Below are 23,296 nucleotides of genomic sequence, written 5' to 3' on the forward strand. Positions count from 1 at the left end.
GATACAACCTATATATGAGTCAAACAGGATGCATGATTAATCTCACATCTCCTCACTTTGGTGGGGGAAATACTGCTTCTTTCTCAAAAGCCACATTTGATCATCTCTACTGACTTCCTGTAATTCAGCCTCGTCCACCTGGTGGGTTGCACTCACCAGGTTGCCAATTTTTCTGACTCAGTAAAACACACCCACCGTTAATTCAGGCCAAATCCACCAAGATTTTGGAAGATTTGGAATTGAGCTCTTGAGTACCTCACAGGACTTAATACTCATAAAGACAATTCTGACCTGTTGTGGCAGCCAATTATATAAAACAATATATGTGGTTTAAAATATTATCACCAGAGATAAGGAAATCAAAGCCACAGTATGAGCTTATTCTTCCATGTAGTGTATTAACCTATTGAAATACTCAGAGTACTCCTTCACAAAAGTGAATTAATGATTAAAGGGAAGATGTCTGATGCTTTATCACTATTTATGTTTGTCCTTTTGTAACAAGAGTGACATTGGTTTATTTTAAGAAAAAAAAAAGTAGAAGTAGCATAACATTGTTTAGGAACTTTAAAATAAAAAACAAAGCCTCTGGGCAATACAATCCTGCTTCCAAAATAATAATTCCTTCCACAGCACATTTCCAGGACATGTGTTTATTTTTAATGTAGATAATGATACATCCTTCGAAGTGTACAGATATTCTGCTTAACTTTCCATTATTACAACTTGAATGTTAATTACTTTCATACAAATAGCTAAATATATTGACAAAGAAAAATGAAGCCCTAAAAAGAAATTACTGAACATCTGCTATTGTGAATGAGTTTTTCATCTGTGACTATACTCAGATTGTGTCAAGACAAACTTTCAGGCACAGCATATTCCCTTGAGATGGTTCCTTTTTATCGGCACACTAATTGCATTCATAATGAAATATATGGATTCTTTTAATTTTGATTGTCTAATTCTCCATATTGTTCATAAACAAAAGGTTAAGAATGACCACATCTGATGTTTATGCCAACAATCATTTTGATTGATACCATATGTTGGGATTTTACACATCTTTTTCCTTTCATATGTGTTCTTAACATTCTGATATAAGCTAAACAAAAGGGAAAGCTTATCTCACTCTTGAAAGTATAAATAACTATGAGTTCCAACCTACTAAAACATGAGCAACAAGAAGATAGCACATCCCAATGGTACAGGACACGATCATCATGGGGAAACCTAACCTGGAACAACAATAAAATAAAGCAAAGATTAATAAGGATACTATAGTTTGTTCTCCAACCAATTTACAAAAAGGATAGTTTGAATTATCTGACACATTCCGAGTGAAAAATATGTTTATAGCAATACCAAAAGCAGAGATGTTCTGAGCATATAACAGTATCGTACTCAAGCTCACCTTTCTACTTCGAACCTTAGAGATACAAGGTCAAAATTCACATAGTTTCATTGGTTTCAGAACATCTGTTTCAATTTACATTGTCTCAGAATCTTGCATGCTTTGCTCTTTTGGCCTTTTTCAGGTTTTTTTCTGTGCACACAACATGCAATTATACAGGTAAAATAACAATTCTTACAAATTATGCAGCATTAGAAATTACTTTCAAGCGTGCATCCCTTCAGATTAGGGTGTGTGATCCTGGTATGGAACTTTGTAACACAATATTGGATCAAACCCATTAAATTGTTTCCCTGTTGGTCTGAGTCACATAGAGCTAGCACTCCTCTTTCATACCTCTCACCATGTCTAATAGACTTGAGTATTAACAGACTGTTGGAAATAAACCCCAGGCACTTGTAAAATTACTAAAACCTTGCTGCTCTACCCAAAAAACTAATTTTTTTTCACCACAGGAAAATATTTTCTGACAACACCCAGATTTGATACGCCTATTTAGACTGACAAATACAGAGAGCAGAGACAGACAAGTGAAAAGGATGTTGTGGAGTTGGCCAAGTCCTGATGGCTAAATCTGCAGGTCTTTAAGATATGTGAAAAAGAACTTTTCTGAAACTCAAAAGCATTTTTGTATGATACCAGGAGTCTGTGAAAAAACACTGCTGTGATCACACTAATTTATTTCATGTTACTAAAATCACAAGGAGAACAGAGATATGATCATGCCACAAATGATACCCTTATACACTTTCTTTTACCAGATTCAGACGAGAGTTTTCATAAAACTCAGAAAAGCACAGCAATGTTGTCTGAAGTTCAGCATTTTATTAATTCTTTTTCTTGAACTAAGACTAATTTACACATGTGGGTATATTAATTCTGCCCTTTTGCCTTGCTTTGCCCTTAGGAAGTTACTCAAGCCTTTTCCCCTCTGCCATTACTGATAGAACACTAGGAGATGACCATTTTGTAGGGGACAGGAGGACATTGTTCTCTGAGCTTGGTTGAATGAGCAACTCCTTCCTTTAGCAAGCTACAGATAGAAGAGATATCTTGGGGCATTAAATGTGGCCCCCACTTCTTCAGGCTAGGAAGCCCTTGCATAAAATGAAAACTAAACTTCTCAATTGCTCATTACCATCTGCTTCTACCTGCAGCTGCAACATTACCCTGAACTCATGAGATCCTCATGAGATGTTTCTTCCATAGCTGTTTCTCTGGAAAGCTGACTGGCAGAGGCATAGATGTGACCAGCAGATCAGAAGTGCCTTTAACAGTCATTGGTTTGAGTTTCTGAGAAAGGAATTCTACCAGCAGTGAAGGCCACTGCAAACACAAAAATAATCAGCTCTAGCATATAAAGTTTGTAGAATAGCTGGGAAATTAATGAACACAAGCACTCTAAAAAATATGTTGGAATTATTTAGGAAAGAGCAAGTTTGTCCATAATGGCAGCTTCATGGTCACTCATCCCAGTATGGAAGTGTGCTCATCTCACACACCTACAGAAATAGATTCAATCCAAGAGATGAAAAGGAAATCCCTGCAAGACAGAAAATGTCCAAAGAGAAGACTGTCAGACTGACAGATGATCTCATTTCTGTGTCCTTGACACCCCTCTGAAGAAGTTGGCCTGGCTCCTTGTGTACAAGAAGTGTCCCTGTGTCCATCACCCAATATTGCCTGCAAGATCTGCCTCAGAAGGACAGTTACCACCATGCCTGGCTCCAGAGGCTTTCTTCTTCATCCCTCTAGGGGTTTGGACCTGGTGAGCTGGCTTTTTCTGCCATTTTGGCATCGGGCATCATTATTGCTCTTCTGGCTCTGAAAGCATTGATGTTAAGTTGCCATTTGACTTGGGAAAAAAAATGAGATTAGAGAGAAGGGCCAGCTGAATCCAAGAGGTGAATGGAGAAAGGTACAAAAGATTGCTAGAAAGGGTTAGAGCATTGCCACAGCTTTCAAATATTTCCTGAAAAGTCTGAAATGCATTTGAAGGATTTTTTGGGAAGTGGAAGGGGTTTGTTTCTATGCATCTATGAACATGCATAAATATACTGCAGAGAATTGTTATTTGTTTTCCAATCCAACTGGTCAGATCCTTGCTTTTGAATGACTTGTTTCTTGAAAGGGCTGAATCACTCTTCCATCACTAAAGTATGATCAAGCTGATTATATTGTAAAATAAAAGAGCTAATGCTTCTACTGGAGATATTTTAGGAAAAAGAACCCCAAAAAATAAATAAATTAATCAGTTTCCTGGCTAGCCAGCTGTTTTGCAGACCCTTTCCATTCTTCTGTCAGCCAATCTGATCTATGGCATTGCCTAATCTCACTTAGACAAAAGTGTCCTGATGGGACAAAAAAAAGCAACCCCAGCAATGGCTATAGGAATAAAATAGGTTAGCTAAAACTCCCTACTACATCCTTTAGTATATTTAATGAATGCCCCCTGTGGCTCTATCTCCATGACAGGCTAGTGAGCTGGAGATTGCTGCAGCACTCTCAAGAGCAGCAGCTGCTGTTTGACAGAAAACATAGATCTCCTGACCTCACACTTGGCAAGCAATGAGCTGGCACTGGGAGGTATGGAGACAGAGCAGATCTTAGTCTGTATTAATGCCACCTAACAAACCTCCCTGGAGAATGCACAGTAGCTCAGCAATGAATGGCAATATGATGCCTTTGTGAAGACTGGCAAGGGGAAGAAAGGATCCAAAAAAATTCAAGGGCTACTTGACCACTGAAAACAGAACAAAAAGGTTTGTTCAAACTTGGAGGAGGCACATGCAAGAAAATGGATTAATTATACAGGGCCACAAACAGGAATTGGGATGACACCACCACTGTCACAGTGCCAGTCAAATGTGTAGCTGGAGGCAGAAGCAGCCGGCCTGGGGAGGAACCTCATTGCACATAGTGTGGATGCTTGCACAGGGCACAATTACAAAGCTGTTATTCTCATTGCATGGGCAATTATCCCACAACTTAAGGTCTGAATTTCAGGCTCACTGGCCTGAGCACTAATGTAATTGGATCAAATTCAACGTGGAATTTGTGTACCAGAGCAAGAAGAGAAAAAAGCAGTAAGTATTAGTTACTGCAGAGTTAATAGAGTCCTTGAGTTTCATGGGATCATGCTATTTACACTACCCATTGCTCTCCCCCAAGGAACAAAAAGTTCCTGTCCCAGGCGACATATGACACAATGTATGGTTACAAATGTTTTCTTTAGTATATTAGGTCCAAGAATGCATATTAAACAATGTGAAAATTACTTTCAGCCACTCTCGTTTCCAGCATACCCCTTGGAATCAAAAAGGACCATGACATTCTTTCGCTCCTCTCCAGGGAAAAGGATCAGTGGAGTTTAGAAGTTTTCAAAACCTTTTGTGTTCTAAAGCTTCAGACTCATAAGAAACACTAATGATCATATTTGCATAAAAATACATTTTTGCATCCTGCACTGCCCTTTCCTTGTCTCTTCCTCTCTGCAGACAGGGATATACACAGAAGCCTGCATGGTTCAAAAAGTGCATCTTGGTGCTCTGCAGCCAGCTGAGGGAGGGTTTACCACTGCAGAGAGGAAGCAAGGTCAGATACAAGAAAGGGAAGTGCCGCGGCGCCGGATTATTCCAACCATCTCCCGGCACCAACAGCACAGGTGGGCTGCCCCCAGAAAGCTGCTCGATCCGGGGTGCAGCTACAGGGCATGGCAGCTCTACGGCTCAGGTGGACTGCAGACTGTGCCGAGGGTAGGGACAAGGATCAGGGTGACACTCTCTGTATGGCTTCCAAAGAAGGTTATTCCCGGAGGTTCAGTGACAGAAAGGGCAAACTCAACTGCATACATCAGATTATAAAGGGAAGGAGGTCTCAGGGAAGGATACAATCTTAGACCAACTGGGAGAAATTGGGGGTGGAACACAAGGTAGGGAATGCAATGTTTAAACTGATAAGAGACTGCAGGGGAGGAGAATACTTTAAACAAACCAGTGGGGTTTCCAAGGACACAAGATTGATAGGGAAGTTTCTCGAGAAAGAAGCAGGCTTGGGGAGGGATTGACACTCAATAGGAGGAGGAAGAGGGAACGGAGGGGCAGATCTTTGGAGAGATGAACAGCCAGGGCAAACCCAATAACACAGGGGAAAGGAACAATCCATCAAGAATAAAATATGCTATAACAGTACTAAGTAAGAAAGATTGCAAAACTGACTGCTAGAAATGCATTACAATTAAAAAACACAATGCTACAGGGAAGGATGGCAGGATTCAGCAGTCACCCCCTTTTTCCTCTCCTCCTCTTCATATTAGAGGCTTACATGGAAAATTCCCATCTAAATGAAATTGCCCAGCCTAAATATACACGAAAAACAGATGTTAGCTCAGTGTGAGGTAGTGAGAATGTTTCAAGTGAGAGCCCCAGGGACCTGTCTTGGGCAAAGTTTTACTTATTAATAACTTCAGCGAGCCAATAACGAAAAGCTTGCAAATTGTCCCAGTGTGGGAGAGATGTCAGACTCTGTGGAGAAAAGAATTCAGCATATTCTTTCTTAGCAAATCAAAATGAGGATTTGAAATGAACAAAATGAAACTCTGTGGAGGTAAGTGTGAAATATGTATTAGAAGTCAACTGTGGGCATAAAACTAGCAAGAGAAGTTAACCTTTTTGCTGAAAATGACCTAGATATTTCTAATTCTGTCTCACTGCAAGATTTCTGGCCCTGTATTTACTTGGAAAAAAGAAAACCACTGTATGATTATTCTAGGAATAAAATCCATTTTTAATAAGTTTCTATGGAAGTGAATATTACAGTTTTCTTAGGTTATAAGTTTATCCAATATTATTTGCTAAATAATAATAGTGAAGCCTTTGGGGTTAGAATTGAGTTTTCTTGCACAAACTGGTGTCCTACTTTACTTTGCAGCTCTATTTTGCAATGCTTCAAGAGCCAGTAGGATCCAGCATGTATAAGACCCAGGTTCATTGCCCTGTTCTGCTTGATTTGGGACACAAAATACAAGACGTTCTTGTGCATTAAAACCTTGCCTACATGCACTACCTTCATTGACAGTTCATAACTTGCACAGTCTGTGCATCCTTGGGGAAATCTGTGGAAGGAGCATGTCTCCTAAGAACCAAGGAACCTTCAGTGGAAAAGCAACAGCAGAAATCGCCCAAGACCAAACCACTGGCAGACTGGTGGTAAACAGGGGTAAGAGTTAAAAAAGAGTTAAAGCTAACTTCTACTTGTATTTGCAATTTAATGCAAAATTTAAATTCAACTGGTAGAGTTTCATCACACTTAAAATTTTAGTTTTTCTCAATTTGTATCAGTTTCATGCCACAGGTTTTACAGAAGTTATAACCTCAGCTTTTGCAGAAACAGACAGGGCCTGGACAGATGGTGGACACTAATTGAACATGAACCATGAACTTGTCTTTGCAACAAGGAAGACTAATGGTATCTTGGGATGCATTAAGAAAATATTAGCAGCAGGTCAAGAGAGGTGATCCTTTTCCTCTATTCAGCACTGCTGAGGTTACACCTGGAGTGCTGGATCCAGTTTTGGCCTTCCCAGTTAAAGAGACATGGACATAATGGAGAGAGTCCAGTGAAGGGCTACAATGATTACAGGACTGGAAGATCAATAATACAAGGAATGGCCTGAGGGCTGGGGCTGTGCAGCCTGGAGAAGAGAAGGCTCAGAGGGGAACTCATCAATGTGTATAAGTTTTTGAGGGGATTGTGTAAAGAGCACAGCACCAGGCCTTCCCCAGTGATGCCCAGGGAAAGGACCAGAGACAGCACAAAATGAAACACAGGACATTCTGTCTGAACATCAGGAAATGCTTTTTTTTTACTGTGTTGGTGACCAAGCACTGACACAGGTTGCCCAGGGAGATTGTGAAGTCTCCATCCTTGGAGGTATTCAAAAGTCATATGGATATGGGCCAGGGAAATAGGATCTAGGTGGCCCTGCTTGAGAGAGACTCCCAGAGGTCCCTTCCAACCTCAACCACTCTGTAATTCTCAGACTTTTATTTGTTTCTCTGTTATTCAACACAGGATAAGTAGGCATTATCTGCACACCTGAAGATGGACATCTCATCAGAAAATATTTAATGAAGAACAGAGGGCAGAATTCTTCTCAATCTTGGACCGTCTCTCACTTTCTGCAGTGTTTTGCTCTGGAATTCTGATAAATACAAACTCATTCTTAAAAGAAGATCTAAAAGTCTCTGAAAGCAGCCCCAAAAAAGAGACTCAGGTGTGAGCATGCTTAGGACATATATAAGGTTAGTTCTGAACAAAAGGAAAGTTATACATTTTAATGAAATGTCATAATTCAATTTGCAAAGTAATTTTCTTTTCAACAAAAGGATATAACCACAAGATTCATCCTATTTCTTCTTTCCCTTTCTATCCATGCAGACTACCTTCTGAGTGCCCTATCATTTCAGTTGTATCAACCGTTCCATCATTGCTAGTCTTTGATATACTGATCCAGCTTACCTGAAAGGAACGTATGGACTTTCCTATCAGCTTAAAGAAAACATATTCAAAATGTTTATCATATACCTATGACCCCTTCAAATCTAGACACCTGTTGTAGCTCAGAAAACAGGTGGCTAAAACAGCAAGTGATCATTAAGTTAACATTAAACTATTGAAAATTTCATATAGTCTGAAATTACATAAAAATTACAGTGTAGTTACCTACTAGTTACCATACATAGGAATTTCTGTGAAATTTAAAATACAGAACAAAACCTATAATTCTATATTCATCATCAATTGTTAAATTTTTAACAATTTCTCATTATATTCTGTCTGTTTGAATCTATGCCAAGATTTTCCATAGAATTACTGCCTGGAGTAAACTTAAGATAGGGAAAATCAGATCCTGAGTGAGAAAATAGAAAAGTTCTATCTAGAATATTCTCCTAGAGGTGTTTGGCTCTATAGTATATGCAGAGTTATATGCAGAACAAGCAACAGGCCTTTCCTTGGCCTTTCAAAATTCTGATTACAGAAAGAAAAATTTCAGACTTTAATTCTGAGAGAGTAGTTGGTCTGCCAGCTCCACCTGGCAGTTTCAAATGACTGTTAATACAATATTTGTTGTAGTCTCTGTCTAGGTCTCTGTGGTGCAACTGAGATTCAATACAGGACTGTCAGAATAAGTGACTCTGATACTTATCCAAAGCCTATTCAGATATGGTAAGTTAGTAGCCAGTAAGAAAAATCATGAAAAAAATTGGAAAACACATCACTTCTAGTAAAAAAGATACTGTAATTGATAATTTAAAAATCAGCAAGACAATTGTTAGATGACAAGGGTATCTCATTTTTCTTTTAAAAATAAATATACTATTCCAATAGAAAAAGGTGAAATCCTGCAGACAGCCAGGCAAGAGCAAAATCTCAAGTACAGAAAAAGACCTGAACACACAGAACTAGGGGTAATATTTTTCTCATAAAGACCAGCATAATACAGATAAATTTGTCTGTGTGGATCCACCTAGATGCACATAATGCACTTTGGTCAAACAACCCCATTCAGTGCTACAGGTTTGGGAAAGAGTGGCTGGAAATCTACCCTATGGAAAATCTACCCTAGTGGCTGGTCAACAGCCACTGAACATGAACCAAATTGTGTCCAGGTGACCAAGAAAGCCAATGGCATCTTGGCCTGTATCAGAAATCGTGTGGCCAGCAGGACTAGGAGCATAATTGTGCCCGTGTGCTGATGAGGCCACACCTCAAGTGCTGTGTTCATTTTGGGCCCCTCAGTTTCACAAGAAAGACATTGAGGAGCTGGATTTTATCCAGAGAAACAGAGCTGGGGAAGGGGCTGGAGCTAAGTCCTGTGAGGAGCGGCTGAGGAAGCTGGAGTTGTCTAGCTTGGAGAAGAGGAGGCTCAGGGGTGACCTTATTGCTTAACTGCTACCTGAAAGGAGGTTGTAGCAAGGTGTCAGTTGGTCTCTTCTGGGCAACCAGTGATAGGGCAAGATGAAACAGCCTCAAGTTTTGCCAGGGAAAGTTTAGGTTGGATGTTCAGAACAATTTCTTCACTGAAAGGGTAGTTAGGCATCGGAACAGGCTGCTCAGGGAAGTGTGGAGTCACCATCCCTGAAGGTGACTCTGAAGCGTTAGAGTAACGGTTGGACTTGATAATGTTCAGGGTCTTTTAATAGCTAAAGGATTCCAAGTTTCTATGAATATTAGGGGAAGGTCTTATCTATAGACAGACCAGTTCATATCCTAGTAAAGAAGCTCAACATGCCATGATAAAGCGCGGCATTCAAGATAATCTGTTAGTGCTTTTTGTGACTTCATGTCACCCTTGGATCTATCATCACATATTAGCAATGTATTTGCTCTCCAAATCTTTTAGGCAGACCCCAAAACAAATTTTATCCTCAATTTGCGGCTTCTGGTTATGAAATCTTCATGCCATTCTAAAGTCTAGGAAATGCAAATATATGTAATTAGTTCAGCTTCTTGGGAAAGCTATACTTATTTCTCTTCCACACATCTGGGTAATGAGGTGTGGTTGTGAGTCTGAGCTTAAGAAGATTAAAATCATCATGGCCAGCTAGAAGAGAAAATCAATGAAGTACATCTTGTCTGACAGCACTTGTTCTCATGAATTGTTTGAATGATTCTGATACAAATATTCTACTAATGAGATAGATTTATACAAAACTAGTGAGGTTCACTGTGCAAAAATGAATGCATTAGGACTGTTGAAATGGGTTTTGCAATATTTGCAGTTACAGTTTCTGTATTTTATGAAACATTTAACATATTGTAAACTTACTTCTGACAATTATATGCTTTTCTGCCTTGCCAAAAGCAAATTCAAGGCTTAAGGACATTTTTCTTAAAATACCTTTTTATAGCTCAAATCTCCCTGCTATAGAAATGTCACATGAAATAAAACGTTTTGCATGTTTTTAAAACAAACTGGATCTACCCATTTTTTGGACTACAATGTATTTGCATATGGTTTAAACAAATCAAAGACAATGGGTATGGCAGAAATTTACTGTGATTTATTTTAGTCCCAAAATGTTTCAAATTAAATAACCTTTACTAACTCTTTATTATCTTGCTTTTTCTTTGCAAGGATTCAGGAGAAGAAGTTGCTTGAATGTCATTTCCATTAATGTCCTTAATTCCAACCCTCACAAATGGTATCTTGGGGCACTTCTCTTAGGTTTTATTTTCTTCCAAATAGACTCTTATTTTAGTTAAAGCACAAGATAAAAGTAAATTACATTTTATGGTGGAGATTAATCAGCCCATTCTTTAATAATTTCATCAGAGCACACTCAACTATTTTTAAAACTCTAGACTTTGTTAAAAATCCAGATGTTGCATAAAAAGGAGTATGTTCCACCCTGTTCCCCTCTTTTTCTCTCCACTTTGAGATTCCCACAATGCCACACAATGTAATGATAGAGAACTTGTGTACAGAAGTTCACCAGGACAAAGGAGCAATGTAATTGCATTTTGAATTAAGTAAAAGGATGTTTCCTGTGCACTAATGATTATTTTTCATTATGAATTCAGCAGATGCCTTCTGATAAAAGCCTGTTAATGATGTAAGGCCAGTAAACTTTCCACCACAAGTATAATCTACAGGCTGTGCAGCCTAAGAGAAAGCAGAGAGTAGAGATTTTCATTCCAGCAGGGTGCACTTGGAGGTTTCCCTCCCACCCACCATGAAATGTTAACCAAAGGTGAATGAGGGGGCAGGTGGAGTGTCACAAGCCCTCACTGCCATCATGGTGCACTGCAGCGTACAGGCCTTTCTGCTCCAGAGGAGCCACAGATTTGAGCTCTTATCTGCTCTTTACAGGGAAAACTTTTATAAAAAATAGTTCTAATTTTAAGTGCACTAGCAAACTAAGGTTAAATTAAATGAATCCTATTCTACGTGCATCCATTCTACAGCATGTTAAAGCTCCCATATAAAAAGCATTAGAAAAATAAATAATATATAAATATACCCTCTGGATTGTCACAGATGTATATATCAACATTTTTAACAAGATGAAAAAGTCATAGAATCATAGAATGGTCTGGGTTGGAAGGGACCCTAAAAATCATCTAGTTCCAACTCCCCTGCACTGGGTAGGGATAACATCTCACTAGACCAGGTTCCTCAGAGCTCCCTCCAGCCCAGCTTTAAGCACTTCCAGAGATGGGATACCCACAGCCTCTCTGGGCAATCTGTTCCAATGTCTCACCATCTTCACAGTAATGTTTCTAATATTTAGTCTAAGCCTGCTTTCTGTTTGGAGCCTTTATGGTCTTGTAAATAGTCTCTCTCCACCTTTCTCATAGGCTCCCTTCAGGTACTGAAAGACCACAACAAGGTCACCCCATGGAGACCTAACAGATGGTGAAGATGGAAAAAGTATAATGTGGGAAGGCAGATAAGTACACCAGCAGGATGATTAAACATGGGCTTAGCTACAGGAGCAGTTCACAGATATTGTAATCAATCAGGCAGAAGTGTCACAGTCTAATTGTTACAGATGGCCCAACTTAGGCCTTAAGGCACTTCCAACTGATAGGGCCGAGCTTGAGAAAGTCCAGTTCTCAATTCCTAAAAATGTACTACATTTTCAGAAATTATTTGAGAAAGACACATTAGCCCTGGTGTTGTCATCTAACCCACACCATCATGAGTGTTACTCAGGCTTGTGTTGGGAATAGGAATTAGAGTGTCTGAAATGAGAGAAAAACAGAAATAAAAGCACTGGATTTTTTTTTTTTAATTATGAAGATAGTATTTATCTTTTTAACAAGTGGGTGAAAAGTAAGATGCTTGCTGCACTGATTTCTGCCTCCCTCCTCCCACCTCTGACTCTGCAGTGGAAGAGAAGGATTGCTACTCCTGTAATGCAAACATGCAAATGGATCTGCACTTAACTGAGAACAGAACACAGGAGGGTAATAGAAGTTCACTAACTAGTGAGTTATGTAGGAGATGGCCTGGGTCAGCAATTTACACCCAGGTACCCCAGTCTTCATCCTTTTTCTGTTTTAGTCCTTTGAAGAACTTGGACAGTCAAACAGTTGATTTAAGTGTAATCAAGTAATTCTGAACTGTTCCTAAGTCCCACCAGAGAAACACAAAATTAACTTTCTAAAATATCAGGATTATTATTTCAGATATGTTTAAGATATTTTCCATGTTAGTTTACTTCTCTAAATTTGGCCTTTCCAGCTAAGGTTAACAGTTTTGAATTTTCTGTATTAGAAAGAGAGGGTACAGTAACACACTTTAATGCATTTTTACTGTAGCATTATGAAAAAATCTGAAACAAGCTAGGTATAAATATCCTTACAGTGCCAGAGATGGAATATGAGTATTTATTGAGTGGAATATTTAGGGTTTTTTTTCTCTTTGCCTTTAGAAAATCTATTATTTAGATAGTTTCCATGATACTAGAAGAACAATTTATCCATATGATGACATTTATTTTGAACCTCTAATAAGTTTTCGGTTTATTACCATCAAGCAGTAAAGAAAATAACAAATGGCTTAATAACAAACACAGAAAAAGAAGGAAAAAAATCCCAGCATAAATACTTTTAAAATTGTTTAGTAATAGGTGTCAAACAGAACCACAAAGGAGAAGAAAACAAGCACAGAAATCCTCCAGCCCAGCACTCTTTTATAAACTTTCTTAGGAATAATCCTTTCCTTTTTCTTTACTGGAATTTTTAAGATCTGGAATAAAACTGAAACCTTACAACAAAAAACAAACAAAAAACCAAACAAAGAAAACCACAAACAAACAAAACTCCCCAACAACCCAAACAAACAGCCCCAAAGAAAGCTCCCCAAACCAACAAAATTTTATTTATTTTTCAGGAGTGAGTTTTGTACCTCCTCCCATAAAAGCAGTTCTTAGTCACTATCAATTTAAAACCACTCTCATTACCTAACCACAGTTGTTTTAGCCTATTGAGCTGCTTTTTTTCTGTTTAAAACTTAGGCCAGCCCTATTAAGTAACCTTCATTGCAGCTGAAAAACTGAAAGTAATGATCAAGAAGTTAGAATTCAAGGGTTTTACTAGTGCTGTTTATATTAATGCAGTACCCCTGAGTGTAAATATAATCAGGAAGATAATTTTTTTTAAGTTATCAAAATTCACTGCTAAGTTCAAGCAGCAAAAAAGCAAGGAATACAGTAAATACTACCACATCTTTTGTGTGAAAAATAGTGTCTAGTTTACACAAGAAAATAAAAATCTATTTCCTCTTCCATAAAAAAGCATTATTTCCTTCGAGCTGCTCTAAATTCAAATGCATTATAATGAAAATAATCTAAACAGTACACCCTCCTTTCTTCTGATTGTGCTGGGAGACACCAGCATAGTCTACTTAACACATTATCTAGTAATAGGGAAAATCACTTTGCTAGTTCTATTAAAAATATAAAAATATCAAATTATTTGAGAAAATTAAATGCCTGGAAAATTATATTATGATGTGACTCCAATGCCTGTATGATGGTTTGGCAGGAAATAAACCATTGGATAAAGCAAACTCTAGCTGTAGAAAAAAATAATATTTTCTCATAAGACAGTTTATTATTCAGTGTGTAAATGGCATATATATATATATATAAGTTTCGTACTGACAGTGTTCTCTAAGTTTGCCAGATTTCATAAATCTTTCTTCCATCTCAGGTATCTTTTTGTTTGGATCTCTTGCAAATTGTTTTGCAAAACAGTGTTTGGAGATACAGAATTTCTCCAAGCAAGTATTCTCCAGCCAGCACTGAATAATTCTGGTAATTGCAAAAATACCCTATTTAATTAGAAAATCATTTTCTAATTTCAACAATGTTTGAATAACACTCATGTTCAGCAACTATAGTGACTGTCTAATCAAATTGAGCATGTTGTAATTAACTAAAATTTTGGCATTTGATGAATCTGAATGAAGCTGAAAAAAGTAGGAGTTTTTGGGGAAAAAAAACCCAGTTTATATCAGAACATAAGACATTACATATTTGAGAATTTAAATATGTATTACTCAATACAAAAAAAACTGTGTGTGTACTTTATAAAATCTCCCAGGTGACACAGAAACAGAAACTAAGTTAAGGCAGTTTGGCTTTTTTTTTCTCTCCAAATCAAATAACAAAAATCATGTAAATGGGCAAGCATTTCCCTTATCTCTCTTCTTAGAATCACCTCTGATTGCCTGGATTTGTTCCCTTCTCAAGCTCCCTTTCCTCCCTGCTCCCACCAACTCATTTATCCACAGCTTTGGACACACCATTTGTGGGACAGGACAATATTCTCCCATTTCTTTAGGAGCCCAAGGCCCTGCTCCTGGGCACACAACTCATACTCTGAAGTGAATGACCTTCCAAGAGCTGTTTCTCTCCAGTGACTACAGCGAGAGCCAAGTATGGAAATAAAGATATCAACACTGTAGAATGGAAAAGTGAGGTGAGATGAAACTCGCCTTTACTGACAAGCAGCTCCATCAACATTAGAAAATAATGAAGCCTTATTTCCTATCTATTTGTGTCTTAAGTTTGATTGACTTTCTGTCTAGGTAGAAACCTTTCCTCTGTAACATATAATGATGCACACCTGCATGGATTTTTTTCAGTGTGTAAAGAAGTGTGGCCTCAGACTGCTCTTTCCCTCAGTGAGAATATAAATAGGGTTTCTTTCGTCTTCCCAGCCATTAACTTTGATGACATTTCAGGGGTTTTAATTATACTTGAGAAATAAAGCCTCCTATCCCCACCATTCTCTCCCGTGCCAAAAGTGTTTGAAGTTGATAAGCACATTCAGAAGTTAATAGGTGGAAAACACAGCGACACATTCACAGCAATACGATTGTGCAGGAAAGCAGAGGAAAAGTTGGGCTTTGATGGAAAGAAAGGAACAAAAAACTTTTCAAAGGCTTTTTTTTTTTCTGAAACATACTTGCTACAAGGTGAAAACTTGATATGAATCAAGAAGGATTAGAGCAAGGGACCTAGCTTTGCATGTGCTTCCATTACATAGTTCTAGTCTCCAATTTAATCAGACTGCTTATAGGCATGGGAAGGTAACAGGGAAGAGAAAGAAATGTGAAGTTAAAGTTTGGCATACATTTTGAAATTTCATGTAAATCCTAAGGAAGTGTTAAGTTATATAGGAAGACTAAAATTCTGTTATTAAAAAAAAATATTATTACAATTTAATTTTAAATTATAATATTATTTGATTAGTGCACTGCTGTTGATACCACCACAGCATATGCTTCTGACCTTAACAGGAAGTAGAAAAGTGAAGTTCCATTCACTGAAATAGTTTTGAAAGCTGTAAGATTTAATGAATAATCTCTAACAAAGCTCAAAGGCCTTAAGATTTTAATCTGTTTACAACTCAGATGTATACCTATCAAACATGAAAGCATTACTAGAGTAGGGAATAATATGTAATTATGGCTGAAAGCAATAATACTTCTGCATGCAATTTTTATTCTGAACAGTTCCATATTCTAAATACTGTTCAGAAGTCTCACAAAGCCAAAAATTAATATTCCATCAGTGTACCTTAAACTTGAAAACTCCAATTATTCTTATGATGAAGAATATCTGCCAAAATTTAAAGAACAAATGAACTATTTGCATGCATTGGTTGAAATTATTAAGGACTAAAAGTGTATTTGAAGACTTTTTGCAAAGGCAACTACATTATTAAGTTTGCGCAAAATATACCGTGCCCTCTGGTAGTTACAATGGAAATAAAAAACTTACATGAATGTCCCTGTAGTAATTTATTTAATGATAAGCTTTAGCACATATTTAGTGTTTCAAAATCTTCTATGCATTGACATACTAATAGCTAGCACTTCAGAATATACACTGACTACATATACTTTGTGCCAGAAGAAAATAGTCAGATTTGTAGGGCAATATTGAAACCAGACATCTTTGCAGTTCAGTATTACATTTTCTGTATTTCTCTCTCTGCTGGACTAGCTTCACCAAACTTGGGGTGCCCAAAGCCTAGGCACTCTGAACTGGGCAGCAATCTGTGCAGCTATCAGAAAGAGATTTGCACATATACACATACATGTGAGCACTGAGATCCCTATCTATCTTCAGATCAACTCAGACATTTTTTCCCCCTAATGTCAGTAAGTCATCTAATAAAAGAATTTACTTCTTTCTACAAACCTTGTGCTTGATATGGCCTTTAAACATGCAGCAACATCTCTGTTCTCTAAAGAGAACAAGCGCAGGATGACAATGGAGTTCTCACACATACGGACACAACTCACAAAAGGTCAATTATTCCTGACTGAAGGGAAGCCACCTGCAGTGCCAGGTATAACTGGTTTCAAAGCAAAATAAAGAGAGCAAAGAAGATTTCCAGATATCTAATGTATGTGAAACACTTTATGTATGGTTAAAATGCAAAGGAGGTAAGAGAAGCTATAAAAAGAGCTACAGCTGGGTATGAGCAAATGAAGAACAGAAAGGAAATGGCTCCAACACAGGATACCCCATTTCTGATCAATGACACGACATATCTGTACCAGATTCTTCCTCACTTTTCTTAGAGAAAATGTTTTTCTGTTTGCCATTCATGAATATTTTCTTGCACATCTCCACTTGACCATTTGTAGTGTATCATCTTTTACTATACAACGACAGTGCTTTAGGGGTGGTACTCCCCAGTTCAGTGCCCTCACTGAAACTTTCCACACCACAGGCCACTCATCTTTTCCCTAGTACAGGAAGTACAGGGCACCTTACCTCACTAGCCTAAATTAGCCTTTTCTTTGTATTCATCACTGCTGAGCAATCTTACACCCGGACTACATGTTGGCTGGACAGGTATCATGTTTTTGATCAGTGTTTTACTCTGCCCTGCCTTTTTAACTGTGCTGGACATTGGCAAGAACTTTTGTCTGTGGCATCAGCAAGTGCAAAACTCAGCACAACTGACCCAGGTGGGGTAGGCAGCTTGGGTTGAGGACATGCACATTTAATGCCATCCTCATGGATGAAAACTACCTGCCCAGTAACTGTGCCTTGTGCTAGCATGGCATAAACCAGAAGCACAGCATATTTCCAAATGAAGTGCTTACTAGAAGACACTGGACTCAAAAACTGAATTAGTATCAAAAGAACAATAAAAAAATTGCAGAAAATATTCTGCAATACTGAAAGATTTTGCCTGAACTGTTTCAGTTTACAATCCTGGCCATCAAGAGCAATTCAGCTACTTTAACATTGTGCTAGCCTCAGGAACTGATAGATAACTCCTACAGCCTGGGGATATGCCCTTTTACATGAATTTATACACCTGCAACTTATATGGTAATGTATGTTCCTGTGAATTCAATTTAAATTGAACAAGCATTGAAAGAAAAAAACAAAAAAGGTAGTATCAGCAACAAACAGATGCGAATATTGCTAGATTAACCTGGTCATTTTGGTCCCAAAGCTAAACAAAAGGGCCAAGAGCCATTTGCTGTTCTATTAGCAGCCTTGTAAACACCTCAGCAAGGTACAGCTCCATCTGGCAGAAGACATTATTTTGCATTAGAATTGAGGTATTACCTCCTGGCTTACACCGTGCTGAACCATCTCACAAGCTCTGTACCTAATCCAACAGTGACTACAGTGACACTGAATATTGGCATTAAGAAAAAAATGTGTTATTTCACAGGAAGAGATAAAACAAATGTACAAGACATTCTGGAAATATCATTAAAGGCATAGGAAATATTTTCCCTTGTTCAACAGTATAATTAGAAAGACTCATATTTTCTGCATAAATGCCCACCCTTTAAAGAAGCATGAGCAATATCAGAGTTTATCAAAAGGGCATGGTCTGTTTAAATAGATTGACAAAGTTAAACTTGGAGGTTCTTATGTTAATTTACCAATTTTTTATAGATAAATCCTGCCTTCCCTCCACTATGAGTTTGGATAAAGATGCAAAAAATAGAGGCTGTCTCTTTGTAAAAAATCACCTTTCTATGGCAGCAAAATTGAAAGATAAGCCAGACCAGTATATTCTCTCCCACTGTCACCACATCCAAGTGCTCCCACTATTGCCTAATACTTGCAAAGCTGTCTCTTTCATCACTCACCTCTAGAGTAATGAACAACCCTTTCAAACTTGGATATTTTGATTCCTCTTTATGCAAGGATGTCTTCATTTTACAACTCTACATGTCAGGAATTTTCATGTGCTTACTGTTAAGTGTGTGCTCCCTGATCTAGGCCAATTCAAGTAAGTTAGGACAGTAGAAAAACCAGCTGTTAAATGGAAAGCTAGTTCCAATCTTAACTACTTTGTCATTACACTTCCTGAAACAAATGCTAATGAAAAATAAATCCTCTTCTGTACTTATGAAAATATATTTTAAATATTTATTAATTTCTCACTAGCAAGATAGTTCTGGGGTTTTTTATAGCTAGGGAGCTATAAATAAGGACTTTGCTTTTAATTAAATACAATGTTTTAAGAAATGAGATGCCAAACTGAAATAATAAAACAAAGTTGATATATTAATATCCCCATTGGATTCTCTAAAGATATTTCTCCTTCAAAGCTCATATGTAAACAGAAGTTATTGTCAGAGATTCTATAAAGAACAGATGTTTTCATTTCAGATTGCTATTTTTGTAATCCAAAATAGCTCAGCACCTAGACAGTAAAACATAGTTTGTGAAGACTGGTATGTGGAAACCTTTCCAGCAGATGCAAATATTAAGAGAATTTTTAAAAAACCAAAACTGGCTAAACAGACAAACATCATAAATTACATATGCTAAACTACAAACTTTAGATTTATTTTAGTAAGATTCAGCACTAGCAATGCCAACCATGACATACAAGGAAACTACTATTGAGGAAACAAAATGCTCCTCTTACTGACTAACAGTTTCCTTTTTCTTTTGAGCATTTTAGAAGGTTCTTTGAAGAGGTTGCAAAGCTGAAATAATCCTACAGGAATCATTAGAAAAATGCAGGCTTTATGCAAAACATACAAAAAAGAAATCTCACTGATATGGCCAGCACAATGTGTAGGAAATAAAATTTTTAAAATAATTTATTTATTTTTTTTCTCCAGTTTAATGAAGTACTTAACCCATCTGACTATCTTTTTTACTTGAATGCATAAAATTAGAGATATTACTGGACAGCCATGGGATCTGGTTATTTGTCTCTTGTTATTTTTGTGCATTGGTGTGAATTTGAGGTATGAAGACAAGTGATATCATGTCATCTATATGAATAAGGTCGTGAGAACAGAAGATTTTAGATTTACCTTTGACTTTCAGCAGAGCTTTTGTTGATTAGACTTGCTGTTAATTTCAAATTCTTCCAATTTGAGATTCAGACTATTCTTTCATCAACTTTGAGAATTTATGGAAACTTTCTAGTTATGCTGGGTTTAATAAAAGCAAATTTCATTGTAGTCACAACCTGGAATGGGTCCTGAGATCCTAAACTACCTGTAACCAGTCTTGACAATGGTAAACATACAGAAAGATCACACTTTACATCACAAAGACCCTGAGAAATAACCAGACAATATTTGATTTTTTTATTCTTGCACGAGAAGGTTTTGATAATTTTAATGTTAGATGTCATTAAATCCCCAACAGCTTTGCTGCTGGAATCCATAGCTCTCTCCATACAAAGGCAGAAATTGTTCCTTTCTAACACACATGCCTCTATGAATTCTTGTATTTATTCAAATTATCAGCACATACATAGAAATGAGAATTCTTTCTTATCAAAATAGTGCATCACTTTCAACATGAATTCATTTATCCTAACCAAAAAATTTCACCTGCTTTCAACCAAATAAGTTATACAGAAATAGTCATATTTAATGGTGAAATTTGCAAACAGTAGGTTCCTGTCTGGGGGTGTAACTGACTAAATGATCCTCATCTAAGGAAAATTATAGACCACTTCTTTAGGAATTGAACATAGGATGTAGAAAACCAGTCACAGAAGCATTAAAAAGGATGTTCAGGGTAAAATTTATAAGATTATTGTGAGTCTCATTGAGAATAATTCCTTTGGAACCACAGGTGTCTCCATGAACCATACACAAAAACAACTAATCTTGTGTTTCTCGTGCAGAAAAAATTCCCCCTAGTCAACAACACTTTAAGATTTCCCTTTTGTACATGATCAGAGTTGAAGATCATGTATATCAACAATGCCTTATTCTCACAAACATTACTCTCACAGAACTTGAAATTTACTGTGTGTATCCAGCATGAGCTTTTATTTTTAATAAATAATAAATGACAAATGCAGAACTTAAATGTGAATCCGTTATGTGACAACAGAAGCGTCAAAACATATTCAAAATTTTCCCTGGAATGAGAATATAAGGTGAAGCAAACATAACTTTTGCTGAATTATTTTCAGCAGACTAAATGGCTGACAGGTAAAGAATTGTAGCTTGTTAACTAAATATACTTTACATCTGAGAATGAAAAAACAAGTCAGTGTTTTTCCACTTCTGTCTCCTAAATATACTGGACAAATTATGTCTGCTTCCTGTACATATATTTTTAATGTAAATTGAAATACAACATCTGGGCACCTTTCCATGCACAACCTTCACCAAGAAGGTATCAATAAGGCACTGCAGAAGAATCCCTTTCAAATCCCCATATTCCCAGGGAATCAAATCTTGCTTAGCATATGGCTACACTTCACTGTGAACTGCTCTGGACATTCCAGGGTCAGGAGGGAAAGAGTCCTCCCCTCTGTCCTCTACTCACCAGAGAACCTGGCCCTGCCACCCAACATCAGAAATGCAAACAATAATACCAAGACCACCAAAGGCCCCAAAACAACACGTGTTTGGCTAAAGAAGGAGGTTGCCATTTAAAGTCCCTTTCACTTGTTGTTGTTATATTTCTAGAGTCCCATACTGTTGTCATCAGATTTCTAAAGTCCATACCTCCTCGGCATGTTCTCATGGCTGCAGATCTTCACAGCACAGCCTCCTTCTTCTGCATGCAGTTCTTTCTCAGTTCAGGGCACCTCCAAGGCTCTCCCTGACTGGCTAACCCACCCTCTTTTATCCCAGTTATCTTCATTGGTCACAGCTGCAGCCCAATTAAGGACATCGCAGCTGCAGCCCATCAAGGACAACCGAGACCTACCAGGGCAAAGCCTCTATACAGATATTCAAGTGCAATACTTCTATTTTGCTAGGACTCAAGTGCCACCTCTACTATATTCACTAGCCAGATGAACTATAGATTTGAACCTGGCTCAGGCAGATCCTGGTGAAAAGTCCTGACCATTGACCTGGGAGCCATGCAGGAGCTTGGGAAGCTGTGCCTTGTTTCTGCCTTTCTCCTTATTCTCACACATCTATGTGGGGGAGGAAAAGGTTACATGCCACTGGGCTGGAAATAACAGGGGAAGAGATATGAATAGAGAGACAGTAAGGACAAGAAAAGAGACTAGAGACCAATGAAGGCAGATAAATGGGTTGCAGTGTCTTAAATTTTCAGTGCATGTATTATTTTTTCAGTATACAAAATTCCTATTAATATGTTTTTGTCCTGGTTATTGATTATTTCCTCTTTTGCATTTTCCTTTGAAGACTTTTTGCACAATATCAGTGTATGCCTGATGAGAAACTAATTTTGGGATTCAGCTCCAGATTCAGGCACATGTAGATGAGAGCTATGTGAAAGAGGCTTTTTTAATCTAAGTTCCCACAGCAGAAGGTGGAAAATTTAGAGTGTTTAGGCAAGTGAGTACAGGCTTACATACCCACTAGGAGCTCAGATGGGAGCTTAGACAATTATCTCTTATCAAATCAGGTGTTACAATTCAAGCTGAAGCCCATCTTCTAGTAAAATGCTCTATTGAGGTTCAAGATATTTTTGTCTGACCAGAATAAAAATTGTATTAAGATAGTGCATTCATCCACCTTCTGTTCTACATTTTTCTGGAATAAAAAACACCAAGAAAATTTAGTGCTTGAATTGGTCAATAACTGAAGATAGCATTAGGGTGGTTTGAAGACTAAATTATTTCAAAATTGATGTGGGTTTGATTTACTTGTTTTTCAAATGAAGTGTTAATTAAATATTTTAAATTTTACCTTTTAATTAAGTACACTATATTGATGCATCATTATTCTCATTTAGTGTGGCATTCATAGACATATCCATATTTGTGTATAAATCATTAAAATTTGTCAATATAAATTGATAGTTTTTACCCTTTAACTCTCATAAATCAGGAAGTAGTAGAAGTCAAAGTCAGTATTTATTTTGTAATGTGCTACAGTGAAACCTTTATTTTAGAGCTGCTAAAAATTAACTATATAAGTATATGCATTACTTAAGATACAATATGCATTATTTAGCTTTGTTACACAAAGCATAGAGTTGGTTCTGGTCAGCTGAAAGAAAGGGACTTCAAGAAGCTAATTCTCCCCATCTCAGGATATCCCTTCAAAATGTCAGGACAATTCTTCCTTTTCCTTTCCACTGAATGTGGAAGGAATAAAAATGAACAGGCTGAATTACATGGATGAACTCAATGGTGTTACTTTGAAGTCATATTTGAAGTCAGCTATCCTATTTCTAACAATTGTCTTGCTGCTTATGAGCAAAATGCAGAAAGTTCTGGAGTAACACCATCTTAAGAAAAATCTATAACTTCTCTGTGGTGAAGGTTCGCCTCAAAGGTGACCTAAAAAGCCACTAATTAGGCTAAAAACCCCTTTTAAACATTATCATATAATTCACATTTATGAGTGTAGGTGTGCAGACTTTTGTGCTGTATCTGATGACCCAATACATACCAGGCAGAACAGCC

The 23,296-nt window shown here is 37.4% G+C and overlaps 1 protein-coding gene across 1 annotated transcript in view; it reads right to left on the reverse strand.

Annotated features, from left to right (window-relative positions):
* Window positions 1-637: 637 nt before the first annotated feature.
* Window positions 638-23,296, reverse strand: part of OCA2 (OCA2 melanosomal transmembrane protein) — a 158,744-nt gene continuing 136,085 nt past the window's right edge. Inside the window, exon 23 of the mRNA XM_036384263.2 lies at window positions 638-1,238. Within this exon, the coding sequence (XP_036240156.1) occupies window positions 1,151-1,238 (88 nt within the window). The 3' untranslated portion in view covers window positions 638-1,150. The remainder of the gene's footprint in view (window positions 1,239-23,296) is intronic.

This window comes from Molothrus ater, chromosome 2 (genome assembly GCF_012460135.2).
Source record: "Molothrus ater isolate BHLD 08-10-18 breed brown headed cowbird chromosome 2, BPBGC_Mater_1.1, whole genome shotgun sequence".
Classification (NCBI taxonomy): domain Eukaryota; kingdom Metazoa; phylum Chordata; class Aves; order Passeriformes; family Icteridae; genus Molothrus; species Molothrus ater.